Genomic DNA, 12,102 nt, shown 5'->3' on the forward strand with positions numbered 1-12,102 from the left:
ATTCTAGAAAATATGGGTCAATCATATTTATGATCCAGTAAACATGACCTTTGTTTTGAAGGAAGCTTTGAGGGATGTGTTTTGAGCATGTAAATGACCTAAGTTTTTTTTTTTCCGTAATAATGACCTGTGTTTTCATGCATTCATAAAACTTTATCTTAATTTTTTTTATGTGGATTTGATTTTAATTATTTTCTTATTTTATGTGTGTTTAATATTGATTGATTTACAATAAGATATAATTCTTTTTTTTAAATGTTGATTGGACTGTAATTCTCCGTCATCATAAACTTCCCCATATATTTATAAAGCCGTAAATTAATGAGAAGCGATAAAATGAATCAGATTTATATTAAATGAAATTTGAAGAGATTGTTTTTTTTTTTTTTACTTTTTCTTGTTCTTAACTAGTTGATTTATGTTTACATTAGCTAATTACACTATATATCAAGTATCAAGTTCTTGTTACTTCTGGAGTAAAAATTATATTTTATGATAATTTTTGTGTCATCAAAGGCCACGGTTCAAGAAATTTCACATTTTAAAGTGCACATGCGTGCGGTGTAAAAATAATATGGGGTTCACATGTTATAAAATATCAATTAATTAAAATATTTAATTTAACAATTGAAATTTTTTATTTTAATATATGCGAGTTAAAGGTAAAAAAATTATCAGCTATTTGTTCTTATAATTACGTGATAATTATTTCTTAAATATTATATTCGACAATATTAAATATTAAGATTATGCAATATTGAAAATTTAAGATCGGTCCAAAGAATTAATTCATATTTCAATTAAGCATAATATGTAATTACGTTTTGACTGCTAAATAGTAGAGCAATTGATATCATGATATAAGCAAAGAGTAATGTAAAAATTTCTTTATCTTAATTGAAAAGGGTGGACTGTATTTGTAGACCAATGTAATGGTTTCAATTGCGTAACTAATAATAATAATTTTAAGGTACCCTTTAAAAATTAAATCGTGCATCTATAGTTGTTGTTGTTGTTTTTTTTTTAACTAACGATTTAAATTTAAATACAATAATAACATAATTTAAAAATTTATATCGAGATGAATTAAAAACTTATATAATATTTTATTATATAAATTTTTCTAAACTTGTTTCAAAATAAACAAGACAAGGAAAATAAAAAAAGAAGATAGATAATATAATTAGACTTCATTCTTTTACTCAGTATATACATATATTAAAATATGGGTATTTTTATAATAACCTTCAAGAATTTATATCTTGATTTTATTATTATGATACAATTCAAATTTATGTATATGATAACAAATACTTTTTTTCTATTATATATATCATATAAGGGAAAAATATTTGTTCTTTTAAATGATAGTTATTTTAGTTTTTAGATTAAAAATAAAAACCTCATACTTTCTCCGACCATAATTTCCCATTATATAACTCTTTCTCTCATCATAAAATACTGTAATTTTAACTAAAATGACATATCTTTTAAAGGAACAAATATTAATCCCCTCATATATTTCACATAGAGACAATGCTATCACTTTTGTATAGTTTTTATGAACCTTATCTTTGAAATTATACACATCATAGTAATTAATTTGTAAACATGAATGTGGAAGTCACTTCATGGTAACTTTTTTAAGTCACTTCTTATGTTGTTTTTTCATCACTCACCAATTAATCTTTGCGTCCATTCCTAGGAAAGGAAAAAAAATTAAATTAAAAATTATAATGGGTGGTTCAAAGTTCAAGCTTTTCTACGGTGCCAAATATCATATTATTTTATATATCTAGTCATATTATAAGAGAAAATATATTAAAAGAAAGGTATTTTAGAAAAATAAAGGTCATGATCAATTGAGCCGATATTATGTTTCATATTTCCTTCAGTAGCCTCTTCAAGACACTTTTTTGCTAGGGAAATTCTTGAATGTCCAAGTAATTATATCAATTCCGTTTCATGTTTCATCTTTGACTGTGTATATGAAAAAAGACTTTGTTGGTAGAGACAAAATCCACTTCGATGATCTCTACACCTCAAAAGGATTAATCTTAGGATGTCAGTTGAGAATACCTTAATAAAGAAACTAATAAAAAGTTCAATTGATAGCTTCTCAAAACGAGTTTTAACAGGTTTGTGATTGATTACCGACGAAATTCCAAGGAAAGTTATACATACGAAGGAATTGGAATGGAAATTGATTGACCAGAATACAGCCTGTTGCTAATTAATAGTAATTTTGTGCGAAAAATAACTTCCATATAAATTTTGAATAATTATAGATTGCAACAGATTTGTGATGGAATAATATTTTTTATTATATTGATTCTATAACAGATTCACGAAAGAAATAAATAATGAATTTATTTATCTCACAATTAATTTGCAATGGAATACATGTTTATTTATTTTTTACATAACAATCTCATTACCTATCATAATTCTTGATCTCTTTTTGGACTTCGTAATATTCTTGATAGTTTTGCATTTGTTAACTTATTAAATTGCTTTCTTAAACTTCTTTTTTAATATTGTTACAAGTTATACCACTTTTGAAGTCTTTTTTCCATACTCATTTATTATCATCAAAACTCTTGCATAATCGAAAACTCTATTTTGAATGCACTGTTTCACATAATAGATGAAATTATTAGCATTTGATCTTAATATAAATCAGAGCACGGTATTAAGGGATCTAACTTAAGTCCGAGTTTGTCCAAATATAAAAATTTGAATTAGGAAATTCAAGGATACACTAAATGCAGTTATTCTAGAAAACATAGGTCAATCAATTTTTTTTTGTTATACCGAACATATTTATCTTTTTGAGATGAGTGCGTCGCCTGAATATATATCTCCACAAACAAACTTTAATTATTTGAGCTAATTATAGGATTAATTCTCATTTTTTTCCCTACCTATTCAACATGTGTTGTCAATTGAGCTACACTCATTAGGTGTCAATTAAACATGACCTATATTTTGAAGGAAGCTTTAAGGGATGTGTTTTGAGCATTTAAATGACCTAACTTTTCATTCCTAAAACTGTCTTAATTTTTTTATATTGATTTGATTTAATTATTTTTTATTTTAAGTGTGTTTAATATTGATTGGTTTGTAATCAAATATAATTATTCTTAGAAAATTTACTTTTTTATTTTTAGGGGTGTATAATGTTGATTGGACTGTAGTCCCCCGTTATCATAAACTTCCCTTTTTCTTTTTAAAGGCGTATATGAATGAGAAGTGATAGAATGAATCAGATTTATATTAAATGAAATTTGAAGAGATATTTTCCTTTTATTCTTCTTATTTGATTTATGTTTGCGTTAACTACCCGTACACTAAGGTAGGGGTGTTCGCGGTCTAGATTGGATCGATTTTGGAAGCAAAAATCATCTGATCCAATACCTTCGATTTGATCTTATAATCATCCATTCGGTTTGTATTTTTTTTCAAATCCAATCCAATTTTTTCGGTTTGGATTGGACCGGTTTTCGATTTTCTGAAAATCCTAAAATTTATTTCATGATTATTGTGCAAATAACATCTTTTGTATATATTGGTTTTGTAAATTTTTTTTTTGAAATACAAAAGCATTAGTAAACTATAATATAGTTTTTTTTTTTGCAATGAAATATGAAGCTCTACAAAGATAAAATTTTGTTGATGAGATGTGACTAAATTTTTTCTTTGGTTTAGTTAATGGGTCTTGGGTTTAGAAATTTTTAGGTTATGATTAGGGAAAGATTCAAGTAGGTAGAGGCGAATTAATATATTGAATCGGTTTGAATTGGATCGATTTTCATCAACCCATCCAAAAACCGATCCAATTCAATTAAAATTTGCGGTTTTTTTCGATTTTTAATTTTTCGATTTTCGGTTTATTCGGTTATCGGTTTTTCGGTTCGTTCGCCGCGGTTTGAATCAGTTTGGATCGGTTGATGAACACCCCTACACTAAGGTATTATCAATCAAGTTGTGAACATAACTTAAGACGTCGGTTCTTGTTACTTCTGAGAATTTAAAAAAAAAAATTTGTGCAGCTATACTTTTTTTCCGTAAAACTAATTATTTAAATTTAAATAACACAATAACATAATTTAAAAATAAACTTCAAGAAGAAATAAAAACTTAAATTCAAAGTTTATAAAATTAAATTTACCAACTAAAAATTTATATAATATTTATGATAAAAGATTTTGATATAAATTTTTCGAAACCCAGACAAAGAAAATAAAAAAAGATAGATGATATAATTTGACTTAATTTTTTAACTTAGTATATGCGTATATTAAAATAGGAGTATTAATTTTTATAATAATTTCAAGAATTTATATCTTGATTTTATTATTATGATACAGTTCTAATTTATGTATTTCATAACAAATACTTTTTTTCTATAATATATATCATATAATTCACATAGAATAATGATATCACATATTTTTTTTATAGATTTTATCAACCTTATCTTTGAAATTGTACACGTTATTCATTTGTAATTGTTAGTATGAATGAGGAAGTCACTTTATGGTAATTTTTTAAGCCACTTCTTAGTTCTAAAGTTCTTTTTTCATCAATCACCAATTAATCGTTGCGTCCATTCCTGGGAAAGGAAAAAAATAAAATTGAAAATTATAATGGATGGTTCAAAGTTATCTACAGTGTCAAATTAATATCATATTATTTCTTATATCTAGTCATATTATAAGAAAAAATATATTAAAAAAAATATTCCAAAAAAATAATGGTCATTAATTACGCCGATATTATATTTCATATCTTCTTCAGTAACTTCGTCAAGATACTTCTTTGCTAGGAAAATATTTGAATGTAAGTAATCATATCAATTTCGTTTCTAGGTTGATATCATATTTGAACTACATATAAGTTGTGATTGACTAACACAACTCATCCCGCGTTCTTAATTATGGAAGTTTTTCTGATTAAGAATATTTTGATATTTTGTTGATGTAATAATTCAAAATACAAACGGCAAAACTAGATCTTCTTCCTACCCGTTAATGCAGATATTATTGAATTGAAACTCTATAAATAACCTTCATTGTGCCTGCTTCATTCAATCCCACTCTCACTCTCACACAGAGATTCAAAAGTTACAATATTTGTTAACTTTTCTGCCATGGCATCACACGGTGTGAATCCTTGTCCCTCTGAAGCCTCTAGCATCTCATCAACTTCCAAAGATGAGAATATGGCCATGAAACTGAGTGAGATTGGTCTCAAGCCTGAACTAGATCAGGCTTCCAGTTCCAAACCCTTGGCGCTGCTAGATCTCTTGAAGCTTTCCAATGGCGATAAGGTTGCTGCTCCTGAACCAAAGGTTGAACTTGATCTGTTCAACCCATCAGGTAATAATGTTGTTGGTTCATCTAATTCTAGGGTTCATGACACTGAAGGCATTGAGGAAAACGAAAACTCAAAGACAGAGGCAAAGAGTTTCTCATGCAACTTTTGCAAGAGAAAATTCTCTACCTCACAAGCTTTGGGAGGGCATCAAAACGCTCATAAAGGAGAGCGTGCCTTTGCAAAACGTTGTCAAACCCTTGGTGTCGGTGCTGGTAGTTTTGATCACTTTCCTTATTACTATTGGAGGATGAAGAGAGAACTGCCACGTTAGCTGCAGTTAGTTAGAAACATGCAGTTAGTTAAGAATATTGTTATTTCTGCCATGTCAGCTGCATTCTGTTAAGTTGTATTGAATATTGTTATTTCTTGTCTTTTACACTTTTAGCTTCCATGTATAAATACTGTGATGTAGTTCTTTGAAGGCAAGGCAATAATATGAGACTTTTCATTTCCATTATGGTATCAGAGCTCTAAATTGGAGCTCTGGTATAGCAAGAGAGAAAACACGAGAGTTTTATTTATTTTTTACCATGGATGATCAGAATCCTGATACGGCACATACAGAGGAGGAAATCCCTGAAGTTCATCAACTTTCCAGATCACACTCTTCTGGATCTCATCAAAATCAACTACCTGATTTTCTTACCAATCCTTCTAATCCGTTTTTCTTACATCCGAATGAATCACCATCAGTAGTGTTGGTTTCGCCGTTGTTGAATGCCAGTAACTATCACACATGGGCCAAAGCAATGACAGTAGCTCTCATCTCCAAAAACAAGATCGGATTCATCAACGGATCCATCATTCCACCGCTAGAAACAGATCCGAATTATTTTGCTTGGCAAAGATGCAACAACATGGTAGTAGCTTGGATCCATAAGTCAACATCACAATCTATCGCGCAATCGATCATTTGGATAGAAGATGCTCAAGATGTATGGTTGGATCTGCGGAGAAGGTTCTCAAGATCAGATGTATTTCGCATCTCTGATCTTCAAGAGGAGATTTATAGAATACAGCAAGGAGACAAGAATGTTACTGAGTTTTTTACAGAATTGAAAACTCTGTGTGATGAACTTGATAACCTTAAACCAATACCAGTATGTAAATGCAACACACGTTGCTCTTGTGGAGGATATGCGAAGATGAGAGAATATAGAGAACGTGACCACATGATTCGGTTTCTAAAAGGTTTGAACGACCAGTACTCACAGGTAAGATCTCAAATCATGTTGATTGATCCATTACCTGATGTTACTCGAGCTTTTGCAATGATAGTTCAACAAGAGCGTCAGTTTCAAGGAGAATTTCGATCAGCAAATCCTGTTAATGCTCAAGCCTTTGCTGTTATTGATGATCGTAACATGAATAAAAGAGTTTTTAATGGTCGTGGTTCATTTCCTGGTTTTAGAGGAAGAGGTAGAGGTCCAAATGGCAATTACAGTGGACGAAATTCATCATCTAATATGTATGGTGGCAGAGGCATCACCACCAGACTGTGTACACATTGTGGGAGATCGAATCATACAGTAGACACATGCTTTCATGTCCATGGATTTCCACCAGGATTCAAAACCAGGAATGATGTTAATTCCAGCACAAATAATATAACTCAGGACACACGAAGTGAGCAATCTGGTATTTCATTTTCTAATGATCAGTATCAACAACTTCTGAGTCTTTTGGAAAGAAACACAGCCATTCCAAGTTCAATGCCACATGCCACGAATTTCACACAAGTGTCAAACATGAATACCAGCCTTATGCAGCAACCAGGTATTTCGAATGAGAAGTGGATACTGGATACTGGTGCTACTGATCATGTCACATATATACAGTCTCATTTGTTACAGTTACAGAAAATTAAGCCTATTCGAATTAGTTTGCCTAATGTTGATTATGCTATGGCAACACATTGTGGAAACATTTCCTTATCTGCTAAACTCATTTTATATGATGTCCTTTATGTGCCTTGTTTCTGAGTGAACTTAATACCAGTCACAAAACTCCTAAACACTATTCCTTGTACCTTACAATTTTGTGGTTCTATGTGTCACATTCAGGAAGCACACTCCCAGGTGAGGATTGGTATAGCTGAGCAAAGGGATGGGTTGTATGTGATCAGTGGCAAGGCTGCTTCAACTGCTTGCAAGACATATTCAACAAATGGTTATAGTGCTATGAGTAGTTATACTTTGAATAAGGGTGCTTCTGTTTTATGGCACCAAAGACTTGGACATATACCAGATTCTGTAATGAGAGAGATGTCATTAAAATTTCCCTTTATCCCACTTGTAAGTACCAACCCATGTGATGCCTGTCATTTTGCCAAACAAAGGCAGTTGCCATTTTGTGACAGTAAAACTCAATCCTCAAGAATTTTCCATTTGATCCATGTTGATATTTGGGGTCCATATTCAATTGCATCCATTGAGGGTCATAGATATTTCCTTACAATTGTTGATGATATGTCAAGATACACTTGGATTATCCTAATGAAGTCTAAGAGTGAGACTAGAACACATTTACAACATTTTATTGCCTATGTTGAAAATCAGTTTCAGACTCACATAGGCACAGTTCGAAGTGACAATGGTAGTGAGTTTCTAATGTCTGAGTTTTATTTACAAAAGGGAATAATACATCAACGTAGTTGTGTAGAATGCCCTCAACAGAATGGAAGAGTGGAAAGAAAACATCAACATATACTTAATGTAGCACGTGCTCTATTATTTCAGTCCAAGGTCCCAATTCAATTGTGGAATTTTGCAATTACTCACTCTGTCCACTTGATAAACCGAACATGTACACCTCTTCTCAACCATAAAACACCCTATGAAATATTGTATAACATACCTCCTACTCTAATCCATCTCAAAGTGTTTGGTTGTTTGGCTTATCCATCCACCTTACAAAACCATCGACTGAAGTTCTCACCTCGAGCCAGAAAGACAGTATATCTTGGACATAGAACTGGAATGAAAGGTAGTCTGTTATATGATGTTATTTCTGGTGAGATATTTGTGTCAAGGAATGTGCTATTTTATGAGACTGATTTTCCTTTTCTCGAAACCAATTTTACAAGCACTAACTCTGATATATCATCCAATATACAAACACCTGAGTTTGATGATTACCTTCCACATATACAAACCATCCACCAAATGCCATCCAATCCAAATATAGCTCAAAATCACATACCATCTGAACCAAACCTAACTCAGAACCACATATCTGAACCTATCCTTGCCTCACAACCTGAACCTATTCCATCTATATCTCCAATACCTTTACCTCATGACACATCAGTGCCACCACCTCGTCGATCTACAAGGACCAAAGCACCTCCAAAGTATCTTGATCAATATTATTACAACCCATCCAGCTCTCAGCATATCAGTACTTGCCCAGGTATGTCTTCCACTGATCTTCCTAAATACTCCATGTCCAATTACCTGTCATATACACATTTCTGTCATACTGTTTCATCACATATTGAACCAACCACATATAATCAAGCTGTCAAATCTGAGGATTGGTGTAAAGCCATGCAGTCTGAAATTCATGCTTTGGATCAAAATAATACTTGGAAATTAGTTGCTCTTCCTCCGGGAAAACAACCTATTGGCTGCAAGTGGGTTTATAAGATTAAATACAAGTCAGACGGCTCTATTGAACAATACAAAGCACGACTCGTAGCAAAGGGCTTTACTCAAGTAGAAGGTGTGGACTTCTTTGATACATTCAGTCCTGTAGCTAAACTGGATTCTATACGGATTCTTCTTGTTGTTGCAGCTTCAAAAGGGTGGTTCTTACATCAATTAGATGTCAACAACGCGTTTCTACATGGTGACCTTCATAAAGAAGTATACATGGTACCGCCACCTGGTCTTCTTCCTGATAAACCTGGTCAAGTATGCAGGTTGCAAAAATCTCTATATGGATTGCGCCAAGCTAGCAGGCAATGGCATGCAAAGTTGTCTGGTTTTCTCTTTTCACTTGGATATCAGCAAACTCAAGCTGATCATTCGGTTTTTATTTTGCAGCAACAAGATTCATTCACTGTTTTATTAATATACGTGGATGACATTGTTCTTTGTGGCAATGATATGAATGAAATTGTTAGAGTTAAACAGCTCCTTGATGGTAAATTCAAAATTAAAGACCTTGGTCAGCTTCGATACTTTCTCGGATTTGAGGTCTCTCATTCCTCTCGTGGCATCATCCTTAATCAAAGGAAATATACCCTTGAGCTTCTGTCGGATTCTGGTCTTACTGCTGGGAAACCAGTCTCTACTCCTATGGGTGCTACCATCAAACTTTCACGCGACACAGGGGTTATTTTGTCTGATCCTTCTCCTTATCGCAGATTGATTGGAAGACTTTTATACTTGACCAATACAAGACCGGACATATGCTTTGCTGTGCATCAGTTAAGCCAGTATGTATCTCAACCAACTGATCTTCATTTGGCTGCTGCCAAACGTATTTTGCGTTATCTGAAAGGTTCCCCTGGATATGGTTTATATTTTCCAGCAACTAATGACCTTAAAGTTCAAGCTTTTGCTGATTCAAATTGGGCCAATTGCCCTGATACTCGGAAATCAACTTCAGGATTCTGCATTTTCTTGGGGTCTGCTCTTGTTTGCTGGCACTCCAAGAAACAGACCACAGTGAGCAGATCTTCTTCCGAAGCTGAATACAGAGCTCTTGCATCTCTCTCTTGCGAGCTCCAATGGCTACAATTTCTATTTCAGGATCTCCATTTACCTTGGTCGCGCCCTGCTTCCGTCTACTGTGATAGTCAATCATTTGTTTATCTAGCTCATAATCCTACTTTCCATCAACGGTCTAAACACATTGAAATTGATTGCCATGTTACTCGTAGCAAGATTCAATCTGGCTTAATTCATCTCCTTCCTATCAGTTCCGCTGCTCAGCTTGCTGATTCTTTTACAAAGCCACTCTCTTCTACCCCTTTTCATCATGCTATGTCCAAGCTGGGGATGTATGATCTCCATCGCCCAGCTTGTGGGGGGGTATTGGAGGATGAAGAGAGAACTGCCACGTCAGCTGCAGTTAGTTAGAAACATGCAGTTAGTTAAGAATATTGTTATTTCTGCCATGTCAGCTGCATTCTGTTAAGTTGTATTGAATATTGTTATTTCTTGTCTTTTACACTTTTAGCTTCCATGTATAAATACTGTGATGTAGTTCTTTGAAGGCAAGGCAATAATATGAGACTTTTCATTTCCATTAATTACCCTTATTCAACACTTTCTAATTTCTATGAAGGATCCTTTAATAATAATGCACTTGGGGTTCGAAGGGACTCCACGATTCACAAGAAGCCTCGAAGGGACTCCACGATTCACAAGAAGCCTTTCTATCCTTCTTGGTACTCCACTAGTTCCATGTATGGTCACGCTTGGTCAAATCAGGGTCAGAGAATTCTAAACTCTTCAGCACTTGGTGGCTTTGGAATTCTGAGAAGTGGTGCAACTCCAAGTTCAAGGCTAGAGGATGATAATGGTACCGCTAGAAGACTTCCTCTTTCAGCAAATGCTGCTACCAATTCATCAAGCCAAGCAATAAACAAACCAACCCTAACAGCAACCGCTGATCATCATTCTGTGCCAGAAGAAGCCGCCAAAGCTGAATCTTCTGATCTTGATTTGTCACTTAAGTTTTGAAGACGTAAATTGTTTGTTTCAATTTTTAGAGGATTTTTAATTTATTATCAATGATGTTATGTCATGTGATTCAGGCTTCAAATTACAGATTTGAATAAGAAATTATTGTTATTTATATTGTTTCATTTTTTTCTTTATTCATTTGAGATGAACAATGATATAACTTTATATCTTCGTTGGTAAGAAATTCAATTGCGATTGTTTTCTTGGAACGGATTTTGAGAGATTCCTGATTGATTACTGATGAAACCTCCAAAACAGAATTTTCGGATCTTGATTTGTTACTTAATTAATCATTGAAGTTGTAAATTCTTGTTTCAATTTAGAGGCTTTATCATCACTAAACGATTGTTATGCAATTCATGCTTCAAATTGCAGATTTGAATATGAAATTATTGGTATTAATTTTGATTTATTTTTTCTTTATTCATTTGAGATGAATAACATAAGTAGTGCGTTCATTATAGTAAAAGTCGATAGCTTTTTGTAACGAGTTTTGATAGGTTTGTGATTGACTATCACTAAGAAAATTTATATATCTTAAGGAATTGGAATGGAAATTGATTCACCAGAAATTCCACAATACAGCCTCTAGCTAATTAGCCGTAATTTTGTGCAAAATATAACTTCCGTATATATTTTGAATAATTATAGATTGCAACAGATTGGTGACAGATTCATGAAAGAAATAAATAATGGATTTTATGTTACAATTAATTTTGAATGGAATAAATATTTATTTATTTTTTATATAACAATCTCATTAGCTGTCATAATATCCTTTTTCATAATTTATATACTAAATTGCAATAAAAATCAATAAATTTGAAAACATCAAACAGAATGGGTTTCGCCCCTAATTAAGTTGGTTTCTTTCACTCATCATTCATTGGTACAAAATTAGAAAATAGTCAACGTCTGCATTCATAACAAAAATATTTAAATTTCTTACTGTGGTAGAAATTTATGAAAGGTTTTTAAAATTTTAACCATATGAAAATAAATATAAAGTATTAAATTTGAGGAATCA

General features: G+C 32.4%; 2 protein-coding genes across 2 annotated transcripts; both read left to right on the forward strand.

Annotated features, from left to right (window-relative positions):
* Positions 1–5,152: 5,152 nt before the first annotated feature.
* LOC133284154 (zinc finger protein 4-like) lies at positions 5,153–5,650 on the forward strand. Its single transcript, XM_061481143.1, has one exon. It carries the CDS (start codon positions 5,153–5,155, stop codon positions 5,648–5,650), a length of 498 nt encoding a protein of 165 aa, XP_061337127.1.
* A 4,966-nt stretch (positions 5,651–10,616) lies between these two features.
* LOC133284155 (uncharacterized) lies at positions 10,617–11,072 on the forward strand. The gene has a single exon (XM_061481145.1). It carries the CDS (start codon positions 10,617–10,619, stop codon positions 11,070–11,072), a length of 456 nt encoding a protein of 151 aa, XP_061337129.1.
* The last annotated feature ends 1,030 nt before the right edge of the window (positions 11,073–12,102 follow it).

The sequence above is a fragment of the Gastrolobium bilobum genome, unplaced genomic scaffold (assembly GCF_033153095.1).
Source record: "Gastrolobium bilobum isolate Gb01-03AN ecotype WA unplaced genomic scaffold, APGP_CSIRO_Gbil_v1 utg14622, whole genome shotgun sequence".
NCBI lineage: Eukaryota > Viridiplantae > Streptophyta > Magnoliopsida > Fabales > Fabaceae > Gastrolobium > Gastrolobium bilobum.